The sequence below is a fragment of the Zonotrichia albicollis genome, chromosome 1 (genome assembly GCF_047830755.1).
Source record: "Zonotrichia albicollis isolate bZonAlb1 chromosome 1, bZonAlb1.hap1, whole genome shotgun sequence".
In the NCBI taxonomy this organism is placed as follows: domain Eukaryota; kingdom Metazoa; phylum Chordata; class Aves; order Passeriformes; family Passerellidae; genus Zonotrichia; species Zonotrichia albicollis.
In genome coordinates, this window is record NC_133819.1 from 31,029,743 (window position 1) to 31,043,910 (window position 14,168).

Consider the following 14,168-nt stretch of genomic DNA (forward strand, 5'->3'; position numbering starts at 1 on the left):
TCAAGTAGGAGCACTCTGTCACATTTGTTCCCAAGTCTTTTTATTTCCAGATTTGCATTTCCAAGGCTTTTATTTATGTAGGGACTAGCCAGTTTTTCTACATTTTACAAGCTTGGCACCAAAAGAAGGAAAAAAACCTCTATCAATTGAATTTGGGGCCCAGATCTCTTCTTTCTCCTTCCAGCACCTCTGTAAGCAGACATGATGTGGTGGTATTTCATAATTCACAGCAGGGCTTCAAACACTGTGAGCTTAGAGGATGTATTCTCCTTTCCTTTCTAAAGTAGGAGGAAGTGTCTGTTGTACTGCACTATTGAGTTGGATAGAGAAGAATTACCTATTTCCTTGCACTATCCCATACTCTCATTAATATGCCAGGAAATTAGGTGTTTGTGATAAATAACTGGGTGATGTTGTGTACAGTAGTTTCATGTCATTCCTGAGCAGATTCTGAACTGCAACTCCAAACTGCTCCAGGATCTGAAGCTACCATTCCTAGTCCTGAGATTTCACAAGAGATTCTGGTGAACTATGATATTATAGTTGTGATGAACCTCAGCCAGGCAGTTCCAAGGTGGATTTTTGAGTAATATTTTAATTTAGTCTTGATTTTATAAGGCCCTTGTTTTTTTTTCTGAGTCAATGAGGGAAGGAAAGTTACAAAACCACCTCCCCAGGTTGCATGTTCAATGTGCATTTTTCGATATATGTGAATCTCTGCATCCGTTTCTACCATGGTCCTGCCTTGGCAGGCTGTGTCCAGAGTTGTAGCAAAAATGCTCCCATAAAGGGCCTATACTGGGCACAGATTTATCTCATGCTTCCTGCTGCAAAGGAAGAGGTGTATCAAACTGAAGGGACAATGGCACCTATAAAGAGCACAAACAATTTATAACATAGTGAAGGAAGCAGTGTAAAGAAAGGTAATGCCTGGAAAGGGGAGAACCTCCTTGAGCAGAGACACCTTAAGATCGAGTTATTTTGCTATGACACTGTCTGTATTCTTCAATGAACCTCAACAATCTCATTAGCAATGTTTAAGGTATGTAATGAATACTAGTTAACCAGGGCCTCTGAGAAAATTCAAAAGCTCTTTGGAACAGTAAGTAAGTGAAGAGAAGCCTTATAAGATGGTCTGTTTCTCAACTCATAAGCATAGCCATCCAACTAATTAGCTTGGAGTTTAAGGGAGAGACTTAAATTGCAGTGAAGATATTCCCCATGCTATAATTAGATCCCTTATGGACTTCAACAATTCTAAGATAGTCAATTTAAAGATTATTTTATGCCATATGGATTCACAAAACAATTTGATGCAATTTATAGGGCTTTTTATGGCGTAGTTTGAACATTAATAGAGTTCTGTTCATACCTGTCTGGGAACATGAGTATGAATCACCAAATGTTGCCAATTATCAATGATGCTCACATCTGAAATTCGTGTTGCAGTGCTGGGCAATACTGCAAAGTCATAGATCCACTATGTAATATATGAGTGATTTTATATGAATATGAATATTAATATTATGCTGTAAATGTTCTGCTACAGACTATACCTTCCATTTTTCATGGCTGTACCAACCACTAGGTTCTGCAATAAAGTTTGGGGTCAGTTAAAGCTGCATACCTGCTGCTTTAACATACCCCCAAACGTTATTGTTGGTGTGGAGAATTGCCAGTGACTTCTGATCTTGACCATGACTTTGTTCAGCCTTCATTTTTTTTCTTTCTGAGCTTTTAGAAACTTTTCAATATATTGTGCTAAACTGCAAGCATGACAGTTAAGCTTTGCAAGATATTTCTAACAAGAAAAAAAACCCAAAAGATCTCTCTAAAATCTCTGGTTTAGATTTCATTTTATTTGTCATCTTTTATGAACAAGTTACGAAATATACTTCATTCACAAATTGGAAATATTTACAATTTCTTTACAACAAGGCATTATTGAGGTTTTGATTTATGGCATTCTTAGAGCATTCTGTCTTTCAAAACAAAGACATTGGTGTTGTTTTCAGCACACTGTTCATTTACACTCTGGATGTGAGATGGGAGCTTTTTGGAAGAGGAGTTTGCACTCTCTTTTGATATGATCTGCTGGGAAAACTGAGGCAGGATGCATTCAGAATGTGAGGAGAGGGACTGTGCAAATGTGTTGCTGTACCATGCCATGATCTGAAGCCATCATACTAAACCAGATGCTGCTAAGTGGAGAGGAGAAAAAGATTCCCCTGAGCCATTCTTCCTCTGCCTTCTCCTTTGAGTGGGCTAAATGCAGTTCAGGTTTTTTTTTGATTTTTGAGTCTTCATAAGAATAAGAGTCTTGCAAAGTCTATTTCAAATACTATCACAATTCAGAAAGATTATTCGGACAAAACTGAAAGAGAGTAGCCAGGAAGTGAATAAATATTGTATATCCGCAAAATGTTTAGGAGACAAATTTTGAACATGGTTCTAAAAGGGAATTGCAACTGTGCTGGTCTGCAGTTGTGACATTTGAGCCATAAAAGCTATGATTGTTTCATTTTCTTAATTTCTTGGAGTCTGGTTTTTTTCCTGAAGAAAATTCTAAAACCACTTCCTTCCATGGACCTTTTAAAAATTTCTTAATATACACTTCCATTATAAATCAGATGTGGGCCACCATTGCTTAGGTTGTCTGTCATTTCCTAGAACAAGAATAGAAAACATTAATTAAAATTAGAATTATTGTAAGGTGTACAAAATTCAGTCATCTAAGGGTGTGATGAAATTTGAACAAACTCAGAATTTCAAACACTCAAAAACACTTTACATTTTTATTTATCTTGATAAACCTCCTTACAAATAAAACATATTTTTTCCTTCATAAATTAGGTACATTTGAAAGCCGATAGATTCATTGATAGTGATTGAGTTGGACATTACACTCAGGCCACATATAGAGCATTGATGGCATCTGTACTAGTTTGTGATGTTGTCCTTTGAAATTGCATCAACTCAAGCTTGTGTGCTGATCTACAAAAGAATGAAATGGTAGTTAAGTCTGTTTCCATTCAAACCTCTGTCTGCGCTGACATGCTACAAACAGATGCCAGTCAATGCCTGCTGAAATAGACATTTGGGAAGTAGATCTAGATCCAAATAGGATCTAAGGGTTTTAAGTACTTGTTTTCCCTTGGGATGGGTCTGATTTTAGTTTTCCTTCATTATGCCAGCCTACAATTTTTAGCAGTTCAGGGATTGCTTCTCCAGTGGCAGGTGAGTCATCCCAGAGTGAGCTGACCAGCTCATGAGTCAGAATCCTAAAGCACCTGAACCAAGATTTGCTCAGAGATAGATTTTCTAATTCTCAAATTGAAATGCAAACAATACCCCCTTAGCAGCTGTCTAAGCATAGAGATGGCTACATTAATTAAACAGTTCCCTGATCTCCAAGCCTGCAAAGCCACACTGAGTTTATGGTTGGAACTACCTTATTCTGGGCAAACTCAGGCCTATTTTGTACCAGATTGAATCTGGGTGCAGAAATAAGTGATCTGCTGCTTATGTCCAATGACAGAGAACATTCAGCTATGGCAAGAGGAATGGATACAGGTAAAAATGCAGCTTGGAGTATTTCTAAAATTCAAGTAGATGAGGTGAAGGTGCCAGTGTTGGACTAGTTCTAAAATAGCTGCATGATGACCAGAGGCTCTTCTCTGCATGGAAAGATTAAATTCACCTCTTCTTCCTCCTAGGTACACTCGGAGAAAACGTGAAATAAAAGGGATTTGTTTGTCCCCCTTCCTGTGGAAGCTTCTGTAAAAAAGTGAAGCAACATTCATTGGGCTAGACAGAGAGAGAGAGAGAAAAAGACAGAAAGAAAGAACCCAACTCTATAGCATAGTAGCTGAGATTCATGGTAAAGAGAAGAAAATTATTCAACCTGGTCTTTATTACTAGTCTTACTCAGTCTCTCTCTTCTTTTAGTCCACAATATTTGGCAAGCAGAGACCAGAACTCATGGTAACATAAAGTTAAAAAGCACCAATGCCTCCTTTCTCAGTTTACCAGCTACATTTTAAAGCAAATCACAGGACTTAATTGTTCCCTTCACAGTTTTAGAAAGAAGGGATGTTCTGTTCTTCTCTACAGTGTCACCAAACCAAGTAGCCTTGCCAATTAATACTCCTGAATCAAGCATAAGCTTCAGAGAAAATCAGATGTGAAACTAATTTTGAGTGGTTTCTACCACCCAGGTCTCCATTTGCAGCTGAGGGTGTTGGATGTTTTGGTATTGTGCCTTATTCTCCTCATATATTGAAGAGGAACATGCATGCCTAACACTGGAATATGTATCCCAGTTTGGGGATTGTCTGGCACTGTAATTTCTTATTTGTAAGTGCCCAAAGGCTTTGTTGGATCTACACTGAAGGTATCTGTCAGCTGGGAAAGAAACCAAAAATACCAAGGCCAAAGAGACCAAGAATACCAAATTCCATCTATCAATATATTTTGATAGCAATGACCTGTCAGAAGGCTACTCATGAGTTTCCTTTTGTAAGCATCATCACTTTAATCGTCTGCAGACATCAGCTATTTGAATATCACCATAGTTTTGGAAAATATCAACACCCATTTATTTTCCCCAATATTTCTATCTAAAAAAAAGTTAATTAAAAAAAAAGGTGCTGAATTTAGGGAATGAAGGAGCACACAGATTAGAAGCAGAGTGAATCAATGGTGGCTACATCCAAATAAGAGTATTTGGATGCCTGTAACTAGGGTGAATATTTTAAATACTCAACTTACTTCCGGACTGCAGCGTTCACCACGTAGAGTTATGTCACTACCTGGAAGCACCATTCCTGCCTCAGAGTAACATCACAGCATCAGCCAACTTTGATTAGCTGAAGCTATGACTTCCTCGTAGAGGTGGCCCTTCCTGAAGTGACATAACAACATGGTCGCTCCCTAGTGTTCAGCGTACCTTGGAGGTAACTCTGGTGTCGGGGGAATCACCGGGCAGCTGGGCAGGTCGGTTATTTCAATACCCCTCAATCTCTAATATAAATATAACAATTATACAATAAATATAGCACCAACAAATGCACATGCAGTACATGTCTACATTACTGTATATCAGTACAAATATACAATACAGCCATATATATAAAACACTTCTAAGCTGTTTTCTAAATTAGGGTCTAATTTAATGTAAATTTTTGTGCCATGAGCTAGTGTACTCAACCCTGCCAGCAGCAGGCAGTCTGTGGGTCTGAGAAGTCCCAAGTCAGGCCATGTGTACATGCACACTTGCTCTACAGCAGACATGCAGGAAGGTTGCCATCAGTGGGGCATCCCAGATCTGCTGAGTGTGTGCAGTAGGGTTGCTCTGCACGTACATTGTGGCCCTTCACCCAGGATAAGTGGACACCTGGCAGTCCTTGCTATTAAGTGCCAAAAAGCTCAGTAGGTCCACAGGCCAGGAAGATAGGCAGTGAACTACTGTTACCCATGTCATCCTCACCCCAAATTGATAGGGTTTTGGCTTTTATTATTTTGAAAGGTTTTTTCCTTTCTAAGCTGTTTCTTCTTCCGTTCCCTCTCTTCCTTTCTCCTATCTTTGTCCTCGTTGAGCCAAGAGTCTCTCTGAAAGTCAATATCTAGCCTTCCATCAGCAAGACCATCATATTTGCCTAATAGCTCATCAGAATTCTTCTTCATTTTGAAATGAGATGAAGAAATGTATCTCGTCTGTTGATTTGATCACCCTGTTTATGTTACTGTTGCAACCTCTACTATTTAACTTTTTAAAACATGTTTAAAAAATAATCTTTTTAAAACAATTCAAACTCCATTTTTAAGACAAATTTCAAGCATCATCTAAGATTAATTCAGTTTATATTTCTACTTGAAGTCTCATCTCAGTTAAGAAACCAAATAGTGACAAGTCATTTTTAACTGCTATATCATGTTTTTTCAGGGAATCTGAAAAAAATTCTACAGTCTGAGCAGACTAATCCTTGCTCTGCTCTTCAGAGGTTTCAGTAGCCAACAGACTCTTGAACTTAACAGTAATGCAGACTTGCAAGTGGAGGTTTAGGTGGGCAGTCCACTTGACTTTTGTTCTTTTTTTCTGCTCATTTCTCAAATGAAAGGCATTGGATAGATACTAAGTCCAAATGCAAAGCACAGGTTTAAAGAGGACACTTAAGTCCTCAAATATTATTCAGATCTGTTAAGACAAGGAGATTATTTCAAGAATTCCACTCCATTACTTGGTTTGATCCTATGTGCTCAGCTTTGGGAGATTCAGTTTCAGCACCTAATTATATTCCTATACACCTTGGTATGATTCCTGTTAATACAAAAAGGAAGTAAATGCTCAGTTCTGCAAATGAGACCAGTTTATTTAGGTGTCTAAATATGCCCTTAGATGCTTAGGTTAAGTCACCTGCATTTGTGAGCTGTGGCTTTTCTGTTTAAATAACCTAATTTATAAGCTGAGTACTTGGGAGAGGAAGAGATTGATTAAATCCTGGAAGCATGCAATGATGTGGTTACAGAAAGCTTTCTCTGCTTTTTTTACAGTACAAGACATGATAATTCATATTAATAGGGCTTCCAATTATTTAGGAAGTGCTATATTTAGCAGCTAAGCCCCTAAATAGCTATACAATGGAATTATGTTGAAAATGGATGTACTTCATTGAAATGGATGTACTGCAAATATAGAGTACCTAAAAATAGCTCCATATAATGCAACATAATAAAGCTTACACAGAATGGCAGCATTTCATTTTCCAGAATCTCTTTCTCATATAGAACTGAAAACTGAACACATCTCTTGCCAATTGTAAACGTTAACACATACAGTAGCATATGAGGAGAAACAGAACAAATAAAGGAGGACACACAACTCACTTTTTCTGCCATTTCATGGGAGTGATGCAATGAATGTTCCCTTTCTGAGAACATTCTCCTTTGTTCATAGCTGGCTAGCCGACAAGTGAGCCATGAAGAAAGGGTGCAACCACCAATTCCAATGCATGCAAGAGACATGGAGGTAAGATGCAAAGAATAGAGAGCAGATGACTTCTTTGTCAGAGCACGAAGAAATTGAAAATTTAAGATTCCTCCTATTAGTCCACAGATGCAACAGGCAGAAAAAAGTATCATCTGTCAGGAGAGACAAGAGAGGTTATGTCACATTAATATTTTTCAGAAATGGATTAATGCATATAAAATATGAGATAATCACAGTTTAATTCTTTGATAGTATCATTGACTGCAAAACCCTGCACAACTCCTTGTTTTTAACTCTCTTAGCTCCCCCATTGCACCACGGGAATATATTAACTTCTGGTATAAAAGAGTTAAGATTGATGTTGTGTGTAAAAAAAATGTTGGGTAAAATGAGTAGGTAAAGTTAAAACCTATTCGATGGAAGGGCTGCTAGGACACAAAACTGATTTCCAGCTGTTCATGCAAAACAGTAACATGACAGAAGGCATCATAATTTTCTATTGTGCAGTTTATCACCCTGCTGCAGGAGTGAATGCCTCATGTATTTGTAGTGAATCTCTCTTGCTTTGTGTGCATTCTGACTGTGCCTCCTGCTCAGTTATAATTTATTCAGTCAGATAGCAGATTGAAGGCTTTCTGCAGCTTTTGTGGGGTCTTTGAAAGTGTTCAAGGTGAATGTGCTGGTCAAAGAACCAAAAGAAACAACAAAGAAATCTGTGATGCTGCTTTACAGAAGGTCAGTTTGGTGACTATATGGTTGGTGGTTCAGTTTGGTTGATTTTACCTTGACTAAAATGTTCCTGGGAATTTTAGAAATCTGTCAAACAGGCTGCAATCAATGAGACATTTTTAAAGACCTCCTATTGCTTTTAGTCACAAAGATGTTGCACTGATTCAGGATGTGCATTAACCTCAAATGATTCAGGAGCAAAAGACCTTATGGAGACAGTGTTAAATGATTGTCTTATTCACTTCCCTTGATACTGCTGACCTGTCAAAAGGTGATCTAGATGGGCATTTAACATTTCGCGATATGGCGTTGTATATTTACCTATCTACTGTGGTGGTAGAAATTTATGGAGCCTTGCAGACTAGTTCTGTACACAACTAGGATGACAATTTCCTCAGGAATGTGGCATTGAGGATGTATTTTGCAGTACACTGGCACATGACTATTACATGAGACCTCCAGAACAGATGGCTTTTGGAAACTGGCTATGGTACACATGTTTTAAGAAATGAGACTGTCATTTTAACAGAGTTTAGGATTGATATTAAAAAAAAAATGGAAAGAGCTTTTGATTCTCACCACACTTATGTTTGTTTTATGTGACTTCCATCTGTATGTGGCAGAATAATCTAGCTGACAGAAAATTAGGACTGGCATTATCACTTAAAATAAGATCATGTCTTTAACACAGAGTTCTTCTGTGACTTGTTGAGTAATAACACCATTTTGCTGCAGTCAGAAAATTACTGTACCTGAAGAGACATCTTCCACCACTTTAAAACTTACATACATGTGTTTCAGATTGCTAAACAAACTTGCTAAACACTTAACAGCTATGATATGTAGAAACAAACTTGGTCAGCAGCCTTATTGAGATGGCAACCCAGTGCTGGTTTTTGAAGGAGAAAAGATACAGTCAAGTGACATTATTGAGAAGCATTTATTGACTTGACATAAATCTATGTCAAGTGATTTCTGATCAAAGTTTATCCAGATACAGATAAATAGGGCTTAAATGTATGGCTTAAATAGCATGACCTACATAGGCCATTTCAAAACTGCCTTGTTTTTTGTGACTGTTCCAAAGTGCTGATTGCTTTTTTTAGATTGCCAACTTGTAATTTTTCTAATTGTTTATCAAAAAGCCTTGCATTCAGAAAGCCCCCAGTAAAGAGTTCAAATTATATAAGTAAGCCTTTTAAATACATATGTGTTATGGATGCAGCGGAAAAACTTACAACGAGTCCAGATTTCTTTTTGGCGCACAATATTCCGCATACGCCGCAAAGCAGGAACTGTGAAAAACAAGAAACAAAACAATTATTTCATCATTTTAGGTATGTGGTTCAAATCCCATTGTATTGCTGTGGTGGTGGCCACAGTTCAGGCAATGTCAGCATTTTTGTCACAAACCTTATGTTTCAGGAGGTTGTAACTCAACCATAAATACTCTTACCAGAAAAAAACTGGAATGAGAAGTCCTAGTGACCATAAGTCACGAAAAAATAAAGAAATATGAATTTTAATCTGCTTAGGTAAACAAGTTGGAAAAAAATCCCCAGTGTTGCAAGCACAAAAACGCCTTTTTACTGTTTTATTTTTCTCTCAGAAGAGTTTAGCAAGGTACTAGTCAATGATCCAAATCATCTACTTCTAAGCATAGCATTGGGACTTAATGCCCTGATCCTACCATCTGAACCACTGAAGGATCACATATGGATCGTTGTCTTCAAGACAGTGGAACTCTGGGCAAGAATATCATTCAGTCATGTCCATGGGTGCAGGTGTAAATATCAGTACATCTGTTGGTGTGACTACTCTGGGCATGCAGAAGGATGTTTCCGACTCTTGATGGCCCAGTTTGCAAGAGAGAGCATGAAGGTATCTGTACTTTTTTTTAATGTCATTCCCTCACATAAACTGATTTGCTAATTGTAGCACCAAGCATTAGGCAAAAATTAATTAGCAAAATCAGAAAATGCCTACCAGCTGATAAAAATAAATGATAATGCTTAATAGTGACCTGTGTCAAGGACCAGCGATGTCCTCTGATGTCTTTTTCCTCCTACAGAAAAGTTTAATGATAAAAACAATGGATAGTACCTAGGGAAGCAATCAGGGTAGGAACTACAGTAGTTGTATGAAAGCAATAAGGCCTTCTCCAGGTGTTAGTAATACTGTCAAAAGATTTTCTTGATACCTCATAAAGTCTCTTATTAAGAAATCTATGCTACCTATTTTCAATAAAGCTAACCCTACTCCCCCATTGGAAAGTAATTTTATAGTTTTAAAACTGTATTTTTCTACACTATTTTTGTATTGAGATGGTAATTCTAGCAAAAGGCTCTGCTTGACCCTAATTTAGAATTAAATCACAGAAAAGACCTGGCTGTTACATAAGAAATTTAAAAAAACCCAAAACCACAAAAACCCAAAAGCCAAACCCCTAAGAGGTTCTATAAAGCATTCACTGTCTGTGTAATATATTGCAGGTGCTTCTTATATACACTAAAATTTTGCCACTTCACTATTTCAGTTGAGGAGTTGCTTTAACGCATAGTTTATCTCCCTCTAACTAAAGTAGTTTATGTGCATAGCTAAGCATAAGACTTCAGGTATCTTTTTACTCTGAGTTAGACAGTTCCTCATAATAGATGTGGATAAATTATGTATATTATTTACTTTTATACTAAGCATGGGATGTGAATTTAATACCAATCAGATTATAGAGAGGGCTGGGTCACATGGACCAGGGTGCTGAATGGCTCAGGACATACCAGAAGGCACAACTGGTAATTGCTGCTAGAACCCACTGCCTGGAATAACAATAAAACAAAAGAAATCACCAAGGAGCAGTGTCCCTTCTGCACATTCCCACAGGCAAAGAAGATTTCAGCTCATCACATCTGCTTTGTAAGTGTTCGCTCAGGCTTTCTGTGAAGTTTTGGGGTTTTACTCCCAATCCTGCCATTGCAGATTGCCTTCAGCTGAAGGCACGCTTCAGATTTCCACACATCGTGTTTTGTATTTCTCAAAATGCAGAAACCTCAAATGAAATTTGTTGAAGACATCTTTGTAATTAAGTTCTATTCAGTCAGATTTGATAAAATGGATTAATAATATATTTTCTCTCTGTGGCGATTGAATAGGATTGAAAGGAAATTTTTGTATATAGAAAAAATAATTAGTGTTGGATGATATCATCATAGATAGTTTTAACTTGTTAACTAGTTTAAAACCTCTGTGTTTGATAATTTGCCTTTAAAGGTGAAGGAGCATGAAAGAGAAGGTCACCCATTTTTTCAGGAATGCTTTAATTCTGCTCCAGTTGGAGTCAATGAAGCTAATCTATGAGCCCTAATGTACCAGCTTTTCAAAACAAGGGATGACTATTCCATTTAAAGCACTTGACTACCTGGAGTAAAGATCTGGATGCAGTAGCTAAATGTACATTAAGTTTTCTAATGATACTAGACTAGGAGACACCATGGACTATTAAGTGTAGAGAAGCCTTACACAGAGATATGAATAGACCCGAGAGCTGGGTAATTACCAATCATGTGAAATGTAACAAGAGCCAAGTGCTGGATTCTGCACCTAGGACAGTGTAATCCTGGTTATACATAAATACTGGGGGTCAAGAGATTGGAAAGCAGGCACAGGAAAAGAGATCTGGGTGCCTGGCTTGATGACAAATTGAATGTGAGTCAGCAGTGCCCTGGCAGCAAAAAAGGCCACCCATGCCCTGGGGTACATCAAGAACAGCATCACCAGCTGGTGGAGGGAAGTGATTGTTCTGCTCTATTCTGCTCTGGTGCAGCTCCTTCTTGAGAATTGTGTGCTGAGATGGATGCCTCAGTATGAGAAAAGCATCAAACTTTTAAAGTGTGTCCAGAGGAGGATGGCCAAGATAATGTAAGGCCTTAAGGGCAAGACTTATGAGGAGCAGCTGAGGTCACTTTGTTTGATCAGACTGAAGAAGAGAAGGCTGAGGGGTTACCTCTGCACAGTCTAGACCTTTCTCAAGGCAGGCAGCGGAGGGAGAGGTGCTGATCTCTCTTGGATGATCAGTGATCCCAAGGAAAGGGAGTGAAGTTTCATCAGAGGAAGGTTCTTCACTGCGAGGGTGGTCAGCCACTGGAACAGGCTCCTCAGGAAAGGGATCATGGCACCAAGACTGTCAGAGGTCAAGGAGCACTCTGGATGCTGCTATTAGTCTTATGATTTAGTATTAGGTAGTCCTGCAAGGAGCATGGAGTTGGACTTGGTGATCTTTTTGGGTCCCTTAAAAGTTGAGAAATTCTACAATTTTATGATAATATCGTGTCATGTCATGTATACTCTGTAGGTATTTTCTCTCTCTACATCTACAGTGTTTGTAGATATAGGCAAGGAATAACATGTTCCACAGTTAAAGAGCTAAAAGAGTTCTTTGTATTCTAATTCAGATGAATTGCATATTCATGCTTCCTCCAAATTCTTCTGTTTAATCTTGAGGTCATGCTGAAGGTCCTGGGGAGCCCGTTTTATAATCCGTATGGCTATGAGATAAACAACTTGTGAAACCGAATGCACTCAAGTGCCTGAATATGTTAAAAAACCTTGGAAGAAAAGTATTCAGGCAGTAGCAAAGGATTAATGTTATGTAGGTTGGGTATTTTTTAAGATGACAGTGTATTACATTCATGGAGAAGAGCATTGCCCAAAACCTAGTATGGATATTTACTTATGCCAGCATGCATTTTGCAATTAAAACCAACGGATGGCTTTGTGGCACAAGGTCAGGCTTTGTGCCTCAAGGTCAGGCTATTATACCTCATGCAAAACTTTGAACCTTCTGAGCCAAGTTCATGACTCTCTTCTAAGGCTGATTCACTGGAAACAGTGGAAACCTGCTCTATGAAGAGAGTATTAGTAACACCCATGGCTCAGGAACACTACTCATGAAGAATTTCTTTGGCCAAGCTTTCCAATGTGGAGACATCTAGAACAGTTAGGATTTCAGTGAGATATTATGTGATTGACTCTATTCTCTGCTTTTTGAGAGCATAGTGACTTAATTTTTTTTTCTTTTGGTGTATTTTTTGGGGTGTTTTTTTTGTTGTTTGCTTGTTTTTGGGGTTCTTTTTGTTGTGGTGCTGTAGGAATTTCCTACAAAATTTTTGATGTGTCAGTGTTGTGATCAGCAGTAGTGAAAAGGGGATGAGAGAAACTACACTGGCCCTTTGTACCAGAAAAACGATGAAGTAAAAATCAGATTGAAAGTGTCTTTTACTTAGAATTTTCTATTTCATAATACTGCCAACTGGAATGCAGCCATCAGGGACTCTGTTGTCTTGACACTCTCTCTATCTGTTCTTGCCTATTCTGAAGGACTTCATGTCTATGTGTTGTAACAGTAAAACTTGGTTTGTAACTGTTGAGCTACTCTGGACTACAGTTTACCCTTGACTAACTAATACTGTCATGGTGGGGACTTGCTCCTTTCTACTTGATGATTGATCATCCTTAATAAATTTTTACCAGCCAATCTCATGGACTTTTAAATGTAGTTATATTTTCTAACTATATATTTTCTAACCATGTAACAAAACTTACCTGAGGTAAGTTAGGCAAACAGACTTATACTAAAAATACAGTAAATCAGGAGTGGAAAAGGAATAAATCACAGAAGATAAGCTTCTTGTAAAGAATGCTCTGTTGTTGAAGTGTTCACAACTTATGCAGAGAATAAGGCTAAAGCATTTCATTAAAGATAAGCTAAGCTAATAAGCCCTACAAAATTTCCTGGAAGCCCAAGAGGGAACTTCAGCTGGAACTTTTTAAAATAGATGTCTCATTGTTGGAAGGCTCGCTTAAAAACCTACACGGATCACCAATTTCACGCAGACCCTATTGACTGTAGGGTTACTTTTGGTTACAGACTTATTCATACCTCCTATACACATATGTACAGGACGTATGTTTTGCGTCAAGACTAGCAGAGAAGACTTGTATTGAAACTGCTGGTGTAAGTCCAGAGAAGGGCCAGGAAGTTGGTAAGAGGACAGGAGCACCTCCCCTAAGGAGTTAGGTGGAAAAAGTTTGGGCTGTTCAACCTGGAAGAAGAGAAAGTTCAGAGATTCACATATTATTCTGAGCTGGAAGGGACCCACAAGTATCACTGGGTTTGTGTGGAGACCTCATAGCAACCTTCCAATATCTGGGAAGCTGGAGAGGGATTCTGCATCAGGAACTGTAGTTACAGGGCAAGGAGTAAAGAGATAACTGGAAGAGGAGAAATTTAGGCTAGATATTAGGAAGAGATTCATTACTGTGAGGATGATGAGGCACTGGAACAGGTTGCCCAGAGAGGCTGTGGTTGACCAAACCCTGGCAATGTTCAAGGCCAAGTTATACAAGGCCTTAAGCAACCTGGTCTAGTAGGAGGTGTTCCTGCCCATGGCAGGGA

General features: G+C 38.4%; 1 protein-coding gene across 8 annotated transcripts in view; it reads right to left on the bottom strand.

The window, feature by feature from the left end:
* Nucleotides 1-2,231: 2,231 nt before the first annotated feature.
* TMEM196 (transmembrane protein 196) overlaps nt 2,232-14,168 on the bottom strand; it is a 100,502-nt gene continuing 88,565 nt past the window's right edge. For 6 of the 8 annotated variants that reach the window (XM_074537038.1, XM_074537044.1, XM_074537049.1 and 3 more), the window contains 4 exons: nt 8,956-9,012; nt 6,886-7,140; nt 4,949-5,022; nt 2,232-2,666 (listed from right to left, as the gene is read on the bottom strand). In XM_074537038.1, coding sequence (XP_074393139.1) covers nt 2,660-2,666; nt 4,949-5,022; nt 6,886-7,140 — 336 coding nt within the window. In that variant the 5' untranslated portion in view covers nt 8,956-9,012 and the 3' untranslated portion in view covers nt 2,232-2,659. The remainder of the gene's footprint in view (nt 2,667-4,948; nt 5,023-6,885; nt 7,141-8,955; nt 9,013-14,168) is intronic. The other 2 variants (XM_005480851.3, XM_005480852.3) reach the window with 1 other exon arrangement.